Consider the following 13,091-nt stretch of genomic DNA (forward strand, 5'->3'; position numbering starts at 1 on the left):
TCTTCAGGCGTGTATGGAATGAAAACGAGTTCAGGACATTGTGTTGATGTTGCCGAACAGGGAGCGAAACGCTTTTATTCAGAGGACGTTCTATCTCGCATGCTTTTGTCATTCGGCGCGAAGAGCGAACCTTGCCAATAATTTCGGTGAGTTGGAGGGTGTTACCAATCAGGAGGATTTTTAGAACATCAATGGCGATATGGTAGAGAAAGAAGTCGATGCGCTTGCGAGATTTTCATGGGAAATGCAGTCCTACGCTTGGTGGTCGAAACGTAGACAGAGTGCTCAAATCGTGACTTAGCTCAGTGCATGAGTCGCCAGGCCAAAGCAAATACTGTGAACACTCTCAACATCAAACTAACACTAACAGCGGGCGTGTGAAGTCCACGAGGATGACCCAGCAATCATCACGGACTTCCCTATTCAGCCACCTCGCTTTGTCCATAGTTAAACATGACCCGACTCTCCCAAAACCGCCCATTCGACAAGACAAATCACCGCGATCTCGCGCCTAACTATATCCGCGCGATCGCATCAGCCCTACATCAACTCCTCTCTTGCTGACCTCACGCCTCCGAACTCCGGGGCGTGCCCAATCTCCGGGCCCCCAACACGGCCCCACGCACTCTCCGACCCCACTTAGGAACATTTGCATTACACAAGAAAAAGCTGCGAGCGATGATGTTTGGTGCGGAAGCCGAGATAAGCTGAGATTAGCGTACAGCGTGAACGATGACCTTGGTGCGGACATTTTGAGATGGCGCTGAGGCTCCGGAGTTGATGGCCGCTTTGGGGGCCTGCCTGAAACGGAGTATCGTAAGTGGATTTGTGGATTCGAAACATGCTTGGAAACGGTGGCTTCGTTTGGTCAAGAGGCTCCACTCGTGATGTGGTGGTTATTGCTGTTCCTGTTCCTGTTTTTGAGTTACGGTCGGGACAGATGTAACCATCTCGCCGAGACTCGCCTGGATGTACCAATACCAGTCTGGTGATTAATAGATTCCCTGCTTTCGAACCTGTTCGATTTTTCTGGGCTTTTCGGTATAAGTACATATGACGCAAGGTACGCTGCAATGTATAGTCGCGCGAGTGCGCATGTCATATGGAAAGTGATCTCGAGGCATTGGTGTACCTTGCCGGGCGTAAAAGCAAGCCGCCCATCCGTGATGAAATATGAACTCCACCTAGCGTGCGGAGGTTAACTTTGGGGGCCACGGAGCCGCCTAGCGCGGTTCAGTTGTTGATAGACGATGTGGAGCTCTTGCTTGTCAAGGAAACACCTCCCGGCCATTATGAGAGAGCAGATTGAAGAAGATACTGTCTGTAACGAATTATGTCCGTACATTCTTGCGTGACATCGCTCACCGCAACGCCCCACCGGAGAACGGGTCGTAGAAGCTCCTTCTCGCCGAGTCTTGTAGATGGGGACGCGAAGGAATCAGACGAGACAAACAACTCGCGTATCTGTGGGGTCGCACTATAGCTAGATGATCCTGAGCGGCACAACGTGTTGGACGAGTCCATAAAACACCGTCAAAAAGGGAATAGTCAAACTTCGAAGGCTATTATCCATTCTGGGTGCTGTCCTTTTCCAAAGCCTGAATCACATGTTCGTGCCGCGAGTCAGCCTCGTAGGATTTGTTGTTTGTTCTCTTCAACAGGTCTAGTTTCAAAGTCACCGATCATCTCCCGTCTGTTGTCGCATCGCTCGTTCATGATGAGTCTTGACAGAATGCTATCAATAGCTAGCATTAACATTATGATATGGACACTGGTAGTTCTGCACTCAACTTTCATGGCGGGATGATCAATCACTACGTCATCAACGTTCATCTGTGGAGTCGCATCTCGCAATGAAAAGCGAAGTCGAAAGAAGCGAAGTGCGAACTGACTAATGGGCAATGGCGTTCAGCCGCGGGTCGTATACGGGCATACGCCGTCGGCAAGTGCACTGTGCTGAGGTAAATGCGTGTTGGTCAGCGATTACTGTGACTGCAATGGTTTCATCCGAACAAAGATTGCTCGTTTTAGGTCACCATTGCTCCTCTTGAAGTGTTTCCCGTTTCAGTGGCTCGTATTACCGCCTTACTGTTTGTTGGTATTCTTTGTGCTCGGCACATTGGGATGATGACCCAGACCTCAAAGGATGCCCCCTGATGGAGTAGTGCGCTAGACATGCCCCTAATGATCCTGCCAGGGCGGCAATGGTCGACGAGGCTGTGGGAAGGACACAAAGCACCTCATTGTGTGTACAGCCAGGCTCGGTATTGTTGATCGGGTCATGGCAAGGTGTTGGGTGGGCGTAGATCGGGCATGGCAGCTGCTAGGAGTACTCTGAGGCTGTAGTGTCATTTCACGCTCGTGCGAAGTGTGCGGAACTGTGAAGGCACGGAAACGGTACAGTGTTTCGGGCGTTCTGCAACCACGCACGGTGGGCTGCCTATTTGGTAGTCTTTCGTACAGGAGTGATGGCGCGAGCTCGGACGACGGCCGTGATCACCAGCAATTTACCCCACGAAAAGGCTCGAACAAGCAGCTGTCAATCTCGTTTGTTCTTTGCGGCGGCGCCGTGACGGTCGCATCGCTGTGGGAGCGATGAGGAACATTTCGGGTGGAGTTAGTCGCAATGGGCGTAGCGGGCCTATTCTTAGTCGGCAGGGAGGCAGTGCACCTGTCCCCTGGCAGATCACCACAAAATCGCCGTCGACCTCGCCTTTCCTCAACGGAACACGGCCAAGCACGACGAGGGTGCTGCTGTGCATTTGTGCCCCGCTGAGGCGAGCAGCTGCGGCACTGTGCGCGTGAGCGAGGGTTGCCGGAGCGTCGCCTTGCTGTCGCCAGGCATCATCAGGTCGCCGCCGCAGGGCCGTCGGACTGACCAAGGCGGGCTCCATACGCGCGAATCCCAACTCTTGAAGCCTCGCGGGAGTATGCTCCCTGTCTAGCCAACCGCAGTGTTGGCCTGAGATCCTGCAGACGGGGTCTCTTTGTCACGGCCTTTTGAAAAATGGGCGGTTTCGCAGCAATCTCCGCAAAGGCCTCTTCGTACGCTTTGGGTCCCTGATAGCGCCCGCTCACTGCTCCGTTCCGACGACTGGGGGAATGGTTGCCAGGACGGTGTGTTGCCGAATACATATCACCGTCATCGCCCATGGTGCTGCACCCCTGCGCCTACGCCTACAGTACAACGACTGCGCCGCTCTCTAATCCAGCCATATACAACCTCGCGTCCTAAGCTACCCACACATACCACGTTCCTGCATTGTTCACTGGCTCCCGTTCCACCAATCTACAGCCCGGCTCTGGACCACAGTATTTGGCTGAATACCGCCGCATGCAGAAGCCCATAATCAACACCTGCAACCGCTACTGCAACCCCTGTGCCGACCCAGCTTGCACCCTGGCACAACGCCAGCCTGGAATACAACTTGCCCAGCTTCGATAGTATTTACTTCTAGAATGATACCCGACGCTCAGCTGCTGACGGGCCCAACGACTCTCGCCACCTGCAACCCAGATCTGTCGTTCACGGCGAAGTCGCTTATCTCGTCCAGCTTTATATTTCTTCAAGTGTCCCCCGACACTAAACAAGACGACCGCATGGCTACACCCCGTAATCGATCCCGTAGTGCTACCAGCGACGACGAAACCGAGTTATGGTTCGCTATGCCAAGCACTAGACGCCGTCAGGAACAGTCCGCCTACCAAGCTACAACGACCCGTCACCACGCTACACGATCCGCCTCGGCAAATCAACCGCCAGTACCTTCAATAACGACGACCGTGCAGCTCGATAAGCCGCTGCCGCCATCCCCTGAATCACAGAAGAAGAAACACAAACCCGGATTACTGAACCTAATAAAGAAAAAGCCCTACGACCACTCGGACGCATCGCATCTTCAGCCTGCGCCTCTGAACACTCATAGGCGCACTTCTTCCAACGGGAATCTTAGTCCCGGGCTGCCTCCGCACCACCACCAGTCTCGTAGTATGCCCAGTTCGCCGCTCCAATATAGTCCACCGCACCCACTGGACATGCAGCGCGCTCATTCAGCGGCCGCACACTACCCTGATATCCCTCAATACCAAGCGTACACGCCCCGACCACAAGTCACGGAGCAACAACGCGCAGTATCCTTGGGCACACCATTCGAACCAATAGACCCGCGCCCACGAAGAGGTTCAACGTTTCCGGAATCAAGCACAATATCATCATCAACTGCTCGCGAGTCCATCTCGGACGCTCCTCGACCACACACATGGGTTTCGCCCACTGAAACACACGCTGCGTTTGGCGATACCACGGACTTCCACCTTTTTGCAGAAGCCACTGCTGGACTTCCTGGTGGCTTCGACGCTCTCTCGCCAATGGAAACACCGCGACTCCAAGGGTCGCTATTTGCGCGCGGTACCCAGAATGACAGGATACCACTGCTGGCTCGCGAAACTCCTGCCCAATCTGTGCCAGTACCAGTACCTGACTACGATTGGATGCCACCACAGGGCCCGAGAGACTATTCAGTATCCAGCTCAGCGCTTCCCCAGATCTCAAGCTCAGCTCTTCCGCGAAGAGATTCGTACGATATGAACGGTCCATCTTCCCCTCTCCGACCCAATTTAAATACCATCAACCTGGAGCTGGAGAGACTTGGCCTGTCTGATTCCGAGCGCCCACCGGACGACGAACTCCCAGATTATGCGCAAAGTCAGGCGGAGATGGCCGCACAGAAGCGAAAGGAAGCCTCAGCGCGAGCACGGGAACTTGAATCACGATGGAATTTGGCCCGCGGGTGGAGGAATCGGTAGACCTTGTCATTCTTGCATGTCTGGCATGTCCTTGAGCGTTGCATTCAGGTTGCGTACCAGCAGCTTCCTGCTGCTGTACTCATTGCTTACTTCTTCGTATTGATACCCTCGCTTGTCAACTTTTACTTGGAACTTTAGGGTGGAATCATTTGGGGGCCAATTTTAATCGGGTTGTACATAGCATTTCTGGGAACAGATGTTGCGAACAGGAACTTCCACACGGAGGCTGTTTGAAGGCATGTAACCCATCCTCATTACAGTGTTTCTCTTTGAGTTCTTTACACGCTTTGACCTCCCTAATCTCGCTGTCCATGAATCTTCTTTCATGGGCAGCAAGCAACCCTCCGCGGACCGACCCTTGAACCAACCCTGGAATGTCACCCAGCCGACCGAGGTCCCTCGAGCATGTCATCATCCACACAGGTTCCCCACTTAGAACCTGACCGTCTCCTTTCGACGCCACATCTCAGGCACATCACGATTCAGGCACCCCTTCTGCCCTGAATAAAGGTCACCAGCGACGTCTCCATCCTACGCAACGTCGCCCATCGCGCCCCATACAAATTGACACTTACGTCGCGCCTCGCTTCTGCACGCGACCTAAACCAGCAATGCTCCGAGGCACTTGGACCCCAGAAATGCTCCTTTTGATGATGATCTTTCCGAGATGCTCCTCGGACTGATGATGGAATAGAGAAAAGATGACATGACACGACATTTTCAGACGCCAATATAGCAGTCAACAATCAAAATTGCCTCTTTGCAACACAGCGCACCGTCTAAGCCTCCCTCCTGCATCTGCGACTACTTCATCCAAGATGAAAACCTGCAGATGATCTCCACATTTCCAGGGGAGCGGTTTCTCCACCCCTGCATGTGCGTGTCACGTGGGCTGCAGGTTACCGCAATAGTATACGTCGGCCAAACCTAATTTCAATTTATTTAAACCTGAATATTGTGGTGGTGGGAGGTAGGGTAGACGGGTGAGAGGTTTAGTCAGCAGGGGAAAATGCGCCTTGAAGGGAGCCTGACATGCGGGAGGGATGATGTGCGCAAGCGAGGAGAACGAGTGGCCTGTGGAGATTGCGTGGTAACGATGGTATACGTAGATTTTGTATAAGGTTCTGTCTACTAATTTTTTTTGCACAGTGGTCTGTAACGGATAAATGTCGCGTGCTGAGTGTAACAGCGGGAACGACTTGACGTGATACATTAAAGGTTTCATCACAATGGAGAAGTCTGCCTCAAGAGATTTCGCTTAGCAGGAAGGTGCCGGAATCAGAATGTCTACGGTACTGTTGGTACTGTATTCTTGTCTCTTGCTACCTACACACTACCCAATCTGGGCAACGATCGTCACTCGCTCCCGCAACACTCACCAGCCCTCCTGCGCGCCTGCCGTATCCTGTCGTTCCCGCTACGCATCTAGCTGTGTAACCACCTCTGCCGTGCCCACGGATATCGAGTGAGGAGTGTTTGGGGGCTAAAAGGCTTTTTCTTATCCGCTACCGGTAGGGGCTAAGCCTACTGGTACCGGTAAACCGAGGGGAGTGGGTCTGAACCGTCACCTGCTGTATGCGACCATCTCTCCACAGCATACACCTACACAAAGCCAGTAAGAACGCTTCTGGAGGTGAATCTATCGATAAGTCGACATGCGAGGCCAGCGCTGCGACCGCGCATTGAAAAGCGGCTTTTCCGGCGATGTGGGCGCGCAGTCTCGCCACTTTCTCCCACTACATGTACGCCATCGCCCGAAGGTCTGCTCCGACCAGAGCGTTCGAATGACATGTCTACCCGATTGATCGCAGCATTCCCGGGCAGATCAACGTTTTGGGCGTGCCGTGTATGCAGGCTACCGGTCTTGCAGCAAGAAACTAGGCCTGGTATGCCGTGTTCGAGTGTTCGGGGGCTGTGCACGTAGGCGGGAGCAGCGAAAATAGAAACTTAGGCATGCCGGGTTGCCGTGTCTTCCCCATGGTGTAAGGCTGCGTGACCTTGGGCTCACCAACACCATGGGATAGAATTGAAAAGGCGGTCTGGACGTATTGATCGTGGAGGCGATGCATTGGGCGGTTGAGTATGGCAAAGGGGAGATGAGGTGCAGGGACTGGGGTGTGAACTGTGGAACTACGTGGGAGACGAGATATTGGTGAGACTGGATGTATTGGACATGGTACTATGGTATGCTAGAGGGTATACGCTAATTGAGATGCAGACACTACAAGGAATATGCGTTGCGGAAGGCAAGATTTGATGCTATGCTTAGATGCTAGAGAATGAGGAGGCATTGCTGTATCGTCGAATCCGTCTCGAATCAGTAGCCTCGTCGAGCCTTCTTGCTCGGCAGGAATGGGTCGAGATGTTCGCCATTTCGTAAACGCTTAGCGCGGCTTCTGACGTGTGTAGGGGAAGATGACTGCTGCTCGAACACATCGGCCCCGCTGCCACTGACAGTCTCTGCGGCCTGGGTTTGACTACAAGTGCAGATGAATTTATGAGTCTGGCTGCATGTCTGGATGCCTTCATGAGTCCGGCTGCTATCGAGACCATGCTCGTTTCCGCAAGCCTCTTCGACCTCTTCTCAGCTACCTCCTGTACTCGCCAAGTAGCCTTCTCGCGGGCTTTGGCATTTTGAAGGTACCACGTATCATCCACAAGCTCTTCATCGAAGCGACGCTGTGGTGTCGCCATGAGCGGTTGCTTCGCTGAGGCAATCATTGGCATCCACGCAGCCCCACTGATATCCTCCATAGCAACCGAACTGGGGCTTCCCTTCACAAACAGATAGCTCAGACTCAGACTTGCGCTAAACCGAGCCAAATCGAGATCCGCCCGCGCGTCTTCATCATCAGTAAACACAATGTAGCGACCCCAGGCCGTAAAATAGATCTTGAGTGTGGGATTAGGCAGGTTCACTGCGTTATAGCCATACATTCTGATGGTCCCCCACGTCTTCCTACGGAACCACTGCGCCGTCCAGGCAACTGGAACTGCCGTCTGCTCGGTACTCTTATAATTTTGACGAAACTCTCTACTCTGCCACGTTCTGTATACATGGATGTATTTTCCTCTGGGCTCTCTGTCCACCGGGTCGATCAGGGCGCAAAAGACAAAGTTCTCCCACGCAAAGCCCAGCTCATTTCTAGGGTGATCCACCGCAAGCCACGGCTCTGCTAAATCGTCATGACACATCGCACCAAACGCGTGTGCAATCTCATGCCCCAGTAGAAGCGCGAGCTGGAAGTCGTGACGGAATTGCTCACAGCGGGAACGCGTCACGTACCCCGTCTCTTCATCAAGGTAGAAGTCAAGTATGCCTCGATTGAGTCTGATTAGATAACCCTTGTCTTCGTTGTGGAAATACGTCTTTCCTTTATATTCGAGGGTAGGACACTGTTCTGTGTGACGATACTTGGGCGACTCGTCGAAGTAATGCTGTGTGCTGCCCCACTTTTTCCCTGTTTCGAAGTCCACCCATTCCCACTTGGTAGTATGCGACATGCACATCAGAAATAATTCAATAGTTTGAGTCTCGTGCTCTCGATCTGAATCGTGGGGTCGAACCAAAACTCTGTGAAATCTTCCATCAATCGTAACGTGGTCTCCGAACACAAGCGGCAGATAGAATTCAAGCAGAGTGGGTGTAGTAAGATAGAGTGATGCTAGCTGGAGTGCCTGCTTAAGATGATCGCTCTCTCCTAGAAATCGTGCGTGCTGGAATATGGGGTGGATGTCATTATCAAGGTTACCTGCCTCGACAGTCGGGTCTTCCGCGAGCCTGAAACGGTCGTCGCGATTAAGGATAGTGAAAAGCCTCTCGGAGGCACCGGGCCCTGAATCCAATGATTCAGTGATGATTTGGGGGTTGGAGTGTCTGGAAAACATTTTAGCTTTCGCCTGTTGATTGAGTGCGCAGTCTGAGTAAATGAGGCGATATTGAGGTACATGGCCTCCATATGTACGGAGCATGACGCTGCATAGGACGGTCAATGGATGCCTCACAATGTAATACGATAGGAAATAGAAGCAGCTATAATGCATTGTGTTTGCCCTTGGACAAGGACAATCGGATAAAGCCTGATTGCAAACAAAGAGCTCATTAGACGTCATGTTATCCTTGCCTACCGACTAGGAAGTAGATGAACTAGAGAAGATGATATAAACAAGCCATTGAACGAGTCTAGCAGCTTATTTTCTGCTTGCTATACCTTTAACAATCTCACCGACCGCGATCCTTCCACCACTTCTTTGGAACGCTCTACTCGCAAAATTTACTTCACCGGCTTCCAAACTGTCTGTCGCTCGTCTTCATGAACACTTGAGACGTGCGTTCGCAATCAGACTCTCTTAATTCTTTTCTAGTGGTGAACATGAGAAATTGCATCGAAAACCACCGCGAACAATAAATATGAGGCTTTTGAAGTTGTGTGTGATGGCTTGCAATGCCCAACAGAGATTATGCACTCTCGAACCGAGCCACCTTTCCGACAGCACAACACCCCGACCGTTCTTGCATTACCTATTCAATGATGGGATCTTGACCAGCCGCAGAAACTCTCCTCCTCCGCTTCCGACAAGCACGCCCTTCCACCTCCGGTAAAGATTCTGTCGCCAGATTGCCACAGTCCAAGTCCATCGACCACTCAAGCCACACTGGCGAAGGCTTCGACTCCTTCAACACTCTTTACCCCTTGAAATCGACGATCCAAAGTCCACGTTGGCGCTGTGGCGGACCTAGATGTTTGGACCTGATCAGCAAAACTCGCGGATTCGCCAAGTCTACCAAAAGGAAATCTACAAGCTTAGCCTTTTCTAAGGGCCTCGGGCCTGTCACTTCGGACAATCTCATTCCTCGCCGCCCGACCTCATGCCCATATCTAAGCTGGCTCAGAGGGTGGTGTCGATGTTACCGATTGGGCAGCGCGGGCGAACACCAAGGCAAGTGCACCAAACGTCAGCTTGTATTCCTACGACAACTCATACAGAGGATAACACAGGTCGCAAAAGCACTTGAGGTCAATGAGATTAGACTGGGATAAGATTGATGCAACAGTAAGTATTTGGAATTATTGATACTATGCTTGGAGGCCTCTCGCTGACTTTTGTGCCAGGTGCAGGTATATTGCTGCTGCCTAGAAGATTTACGTCAATGTGGAAATAAGGGCATGGAGCGAGGAACGAGGCTTCCCGAAGATGCAGACCATCCGAGGGCCCATGCGATTGGCTACAAATGTCAGTATATTGCGAGCTTCCTGTTTGGGATTAGCTAGGATGACAGTCCACGTCGAGTAGCAAGTACAAAGGCTGCTGCCTCCTCAGCCTCTTTTCGTGGTCTAGTGATACTGCAATAATGGTATTGTCTTGTTTATATCTATTCGTCCCTTTCATTGTTCGAGTCTCGGGATTGAGTCTTCCGCCGCCAACAGGGCCATATAATGTCGGCACAAAGCCTTACGTCCTCAGACACACGACTACGAATGATACGGTTGCACCTGAAGGTGTCAGCAAGTCGGTGCTGGTAAATGTTTACTACCCAACACACGACGAAGCGCCGGCACAGAAGTACATTTGGGATGAACTGGGTACCGCTTACGATGTATACTTTGGGGTGGCACACGGAACCTTCAGCAATATCACCGCTACCCTAGCTATGAATGGGAAACCTCTCTCGCGAAGAGAGCACGACAAGCTGCGTCTTCCAACGCTATTCTTCGGACCCGCTATGGCAGGTCCGCCAACGCGGTTTTTCACCGGCCTGATCTCAGAGATGGCAAGCAGAGGATACCCAGTCGTCACCGTAGACCATCCGTGGGAGGCGCCATACATACAATATCCCAACGGAACTGGCTTCGTGGGAAAAAGCTTCTTATGGAACCCGTGTCCAGAAGTGATTGACGACGTTCAGGCGTATCGCCTTGCTGATAATTCCGCCGTTCTTGACGCCTTGCCAAAAATCTCGAAGGAGCTAGGCGTCCCACTGGATTTGAGGCGTTTTGCGTTCTTTGGGCATTCGCTGGGTGGAAGCGCGGCGGTAAGCCAACTTCTTGTTGAAAAGAACCGGACTACTTCGCACAGCAAGAAATTTCTCGGAGCGATCAACATCGACGGTACGTTCTTCGGGATCGGGGGGTCAAACTCGTCCTCGCTCAACACTCGTGTTCCAACGCTTCTTCTCTCAAGCGATATGCATGATCCGTTCGCAGGCCACGATCCCACTTGGCCGCTTTTCGAGTCGTTCCAATCTTCTTGGACGAAAAGTCTTCGCATCGTGGGCCACACAAATCACAGCGACTACTCGGACCTGATTTTCTTGAAGCAGGCAAATGGATTTGCTGGTGGGGAAGGGGCCATAACCGCAGAGAGATTTCTACAAGTATCGCGAACCGTTGTAGGAGACTTTTTTGAAATGCTCGTCGGAAAGGGAGAGGGCGTATTGAAAGGCTCTGCGGAAGTCCAGCAGGCGTTCCCCGAGGTGTCATTTGATTACAATGGAACGGGAAATCCATGCACCCCGCCAGATATATGCTGGCCACCACCGCCACCGCCCCCGGAAGTTGTTATACCGAGCTGTGAAAGTTCGTAGGAGATACGGACACATTATTGTATACACGCTCAATCATGGAACCTCATGTGCTGCATTTGTAGCAGTGCGCCAATGGGGAAGAGGCCATATACGGTCCCACTTTTGTGAGCCTGACCCTTGCCCGATCTGGTAAGCGTCTGAAGATGAGTCGAGATGAGCAGCCTTCTCAGATCTCGAGCTGTCACAGCTTCAGATATCAGCTTAACTTTCTTTACTGCGCAATATTGTAATCTGCTCTCTAAATAGCAAAAGTTCGCCCTCTGCAGTGTCAATCACGCTCTTCTTCCGTTACCAAGATGCAATATCCACCAATTTCAGGGACGTCCTCTCTGCCATACGACCCATGGCCCCCAATAGACCTGAACAAGCTCCCTTCTTCACTCAGCTCTCCTGAGCTTCCCAAACCTCACTCAAAATCTAAGTCTATCTTCGCTTTCTGGATGACGGGCATTCACACGCTTCCGCCGTACCTCCTGCGTAACGTCATTGCTTGGCATCGCCGGTATAATCCACTTGGCTGGACCGTATACATTGTCGATACAGTCCCTAATTCACCGCTGAACGTCTCGCGCTTCATCGATGTCACTTCGCCGTCCGTAGTACCTGACGCTTTCCGGGAGGGAAACCTGGATGGGGGTTACGCAGCGCAACACACCTCCGATCTCGTCCGGTTCCCGCTATTGCTGCGGTATGGTGGCGTGTATATGGACGTTGGAGTACTGCACTTTGGAAATCTTGACTCGCTCTGGACTACAAGAATTGCGAACACGAATTCACCTTTTGACTTCGCGGGTTTTACCATGGGCGAGCCACCCGAAATCTCAGCGGTAAACTTCTGGTTGATGTCCACGCCGGATAACCCGCTTATCGAACGGGCCCACTACATCCTGCTCAAACTTTGGAAAGGGAAAACGAATACGAAAGGCGCTTCGAAGCATCCGCTTGTCAGCCATGTGCCGCTAATGCGAGTGCCGCAGGAAGTTACTGTAGAGGAAGAGGACAAGGACAATATGGTGATCGACGATGCCGCAATGACAGACTATGCAGTTCAGATCCAATGTCTGGGTGCTGCGCAGCGGTGGCTTGACGAGCAGGACGGCTGGAACGGGCCTCAGTACGTGCGGGAGAAGTGTTGGTTCTACAGCATGATCGACCACACCTACGTACACGAACAGCTTACGAATTGGACGAGTAAGAAGCAGCATGAGCTCTTCAGTATTTCTTTACCTGGTGCTAAAGAGAAAGAGAGCGAAGACCAGAAGCTGGCGAGAACCATCGTTGAGAAGGCCATTGCTGAGAGCTGGTGCATGAAATTAGGGCACAGTTTCTCGGCGAAGCTGTTCGGTGCGGACACTTTAGGAATGTGGTGGAGAAAGCATGATGGAACGGACTGCAAAGAAGGCACATATGGTGGATGGCTCAGGTGGGCGGAAGTGAACTGCAATCAAGACCACGCGCCGAAGCCGTTGGAAATCCCGCCATATGAGCCGACCATGAAGGGGCGATTGTTCGAATTCGATTAGGAGGAGGCCGTATCATGCTAAAAAGACTTTGTTCCATGTCGATGCTAGTGACTTAAAGATGCAAATTCGCTTTTCCAACGCCATTCAATCTGTGCATTTCCAATATAACCCGTCAACAGTCATCGCACGCCACTTTAAGTAGATGCTGCCAGAGTAGTACCTTAGTAGATAACTTT

At 52.1% G+C, this 13,091-nt stretch overlaps 5 protein-coding genes across 5 annotated transcripts; 3 read left to right on the top strand and 2 right to left on the bottom strand.

Annotated features, from left to right (window-relative positions):
• Positions 1 to 2,507: 2,507 nt before the first annotated feature.
• Positions 2,508 to 3,153, bottom strand: CC84DRAFT_1179812 (uncharacterized protein; the record flags this gene model as incomplete). Its single annotated transcript, XM_018180434.1, has 2 exons — positions 2,508 to 2,941; positions 2,979 to 3,153. The coding sequence occupies 2 exons, from the start codon at positions 3,151 to 3,153 to the stop codon at positions 2,508 to 2,510; spliced, it is 609 nt and encodes a 202-aa protein (XP_018032149.1).
• Positions 3,154 to 3,666: 513 nt separating this feature from the next.
• CC84DRAFT_1100170 (uncharacterized protein) lies at positions 3,667 to 4,806 on the top strand (the record flags this gene model as incomplete). Its single annotated transcript, XM_018174854.1, has 1 exon — positions 3,667 to 4,806. The coding sequence occupies one exon, from the start codon at positions 3,667 to 3,669 to the stop codon at positions 4,804 to 4,806; it is 1,140 nt and encodes a 379-aa protein (XP_018032150.1).
• A 2,265-nt stretch (positions 4,807 to 7,071) lies between these two features.
• Positions 7,072 to 8,694, bottom strand: CC84DRAFT_1221262 (uncharacterized protein; the record flags this gene model as incomplete). Its single annotated transcript, XM_018183249.1, has 1 exon — positions 7,072 to 8,694. The coding sequence occupies one exon, from the start codon at positions 8,692 to 8,694 to the stop codon at positions 7,072 to 7,074; it is 1,623 nt and encodes a 540-aa protein (XP_018032151.1).
• Positions 8,695 to 9,784: 1,090 nt separating this feature from the next.
• Positions 9,785 to 11,540, top strand: CC84DRAFT_218587 (uncharacterized protein). The gene has a single exon (XM_018185623.1). It carries the CDS (start codon positions 10,160 to 10,162, stop codon positions 11,390 to 11,392), a length of 1,233 nt encoding a protein of 410 aa, XP_018032152.1. The 5' UTR covers positions 9,785 to 10,159; the 3' UTR covers positions 11,393 to 11,540.
• Positions 11,541 to 11,600: 60 nt separating this feature from the next.
• On the top strand, positions 11,601 to 13,020 carry CC84DRAFT_1167937 (uncharacterized protein). Its single transcript, XM_018179289.1, has one exon. The coding sequence runs from the start codon at positions 11,689 to 11,691 to the stop codon at positions 12,913 to 12,915; it is 1,227 nt and encodes a 408-aa protein (XP_018032153.1). The 5' UTR covers positions 11,601 to 11,688; the 3' UTR covers positions 12,916 to 13,020.
• Positions 13,021 to 13,091: the final 71 nt, after the last annotated feature.

Source organism: Paraphaeosphaeria sporulosa, assembly GCF_001642045.1.
Source record: "Paraphaeosphaeria sporulosa strain AP3s5-JAC2a unplaced genomic scaffold CC84scaffold_10, whole genome shotgun sequence".
Classification (NCBI taxonomy): domain Eukaryota; kingdom Fungi; phylum Ascomycota; class Dothideomycetes; order Pleosporales; family Didymosphaeriaceae; genus Paraphaeosphaeria; species Paraphaeosphaeria sporulosa.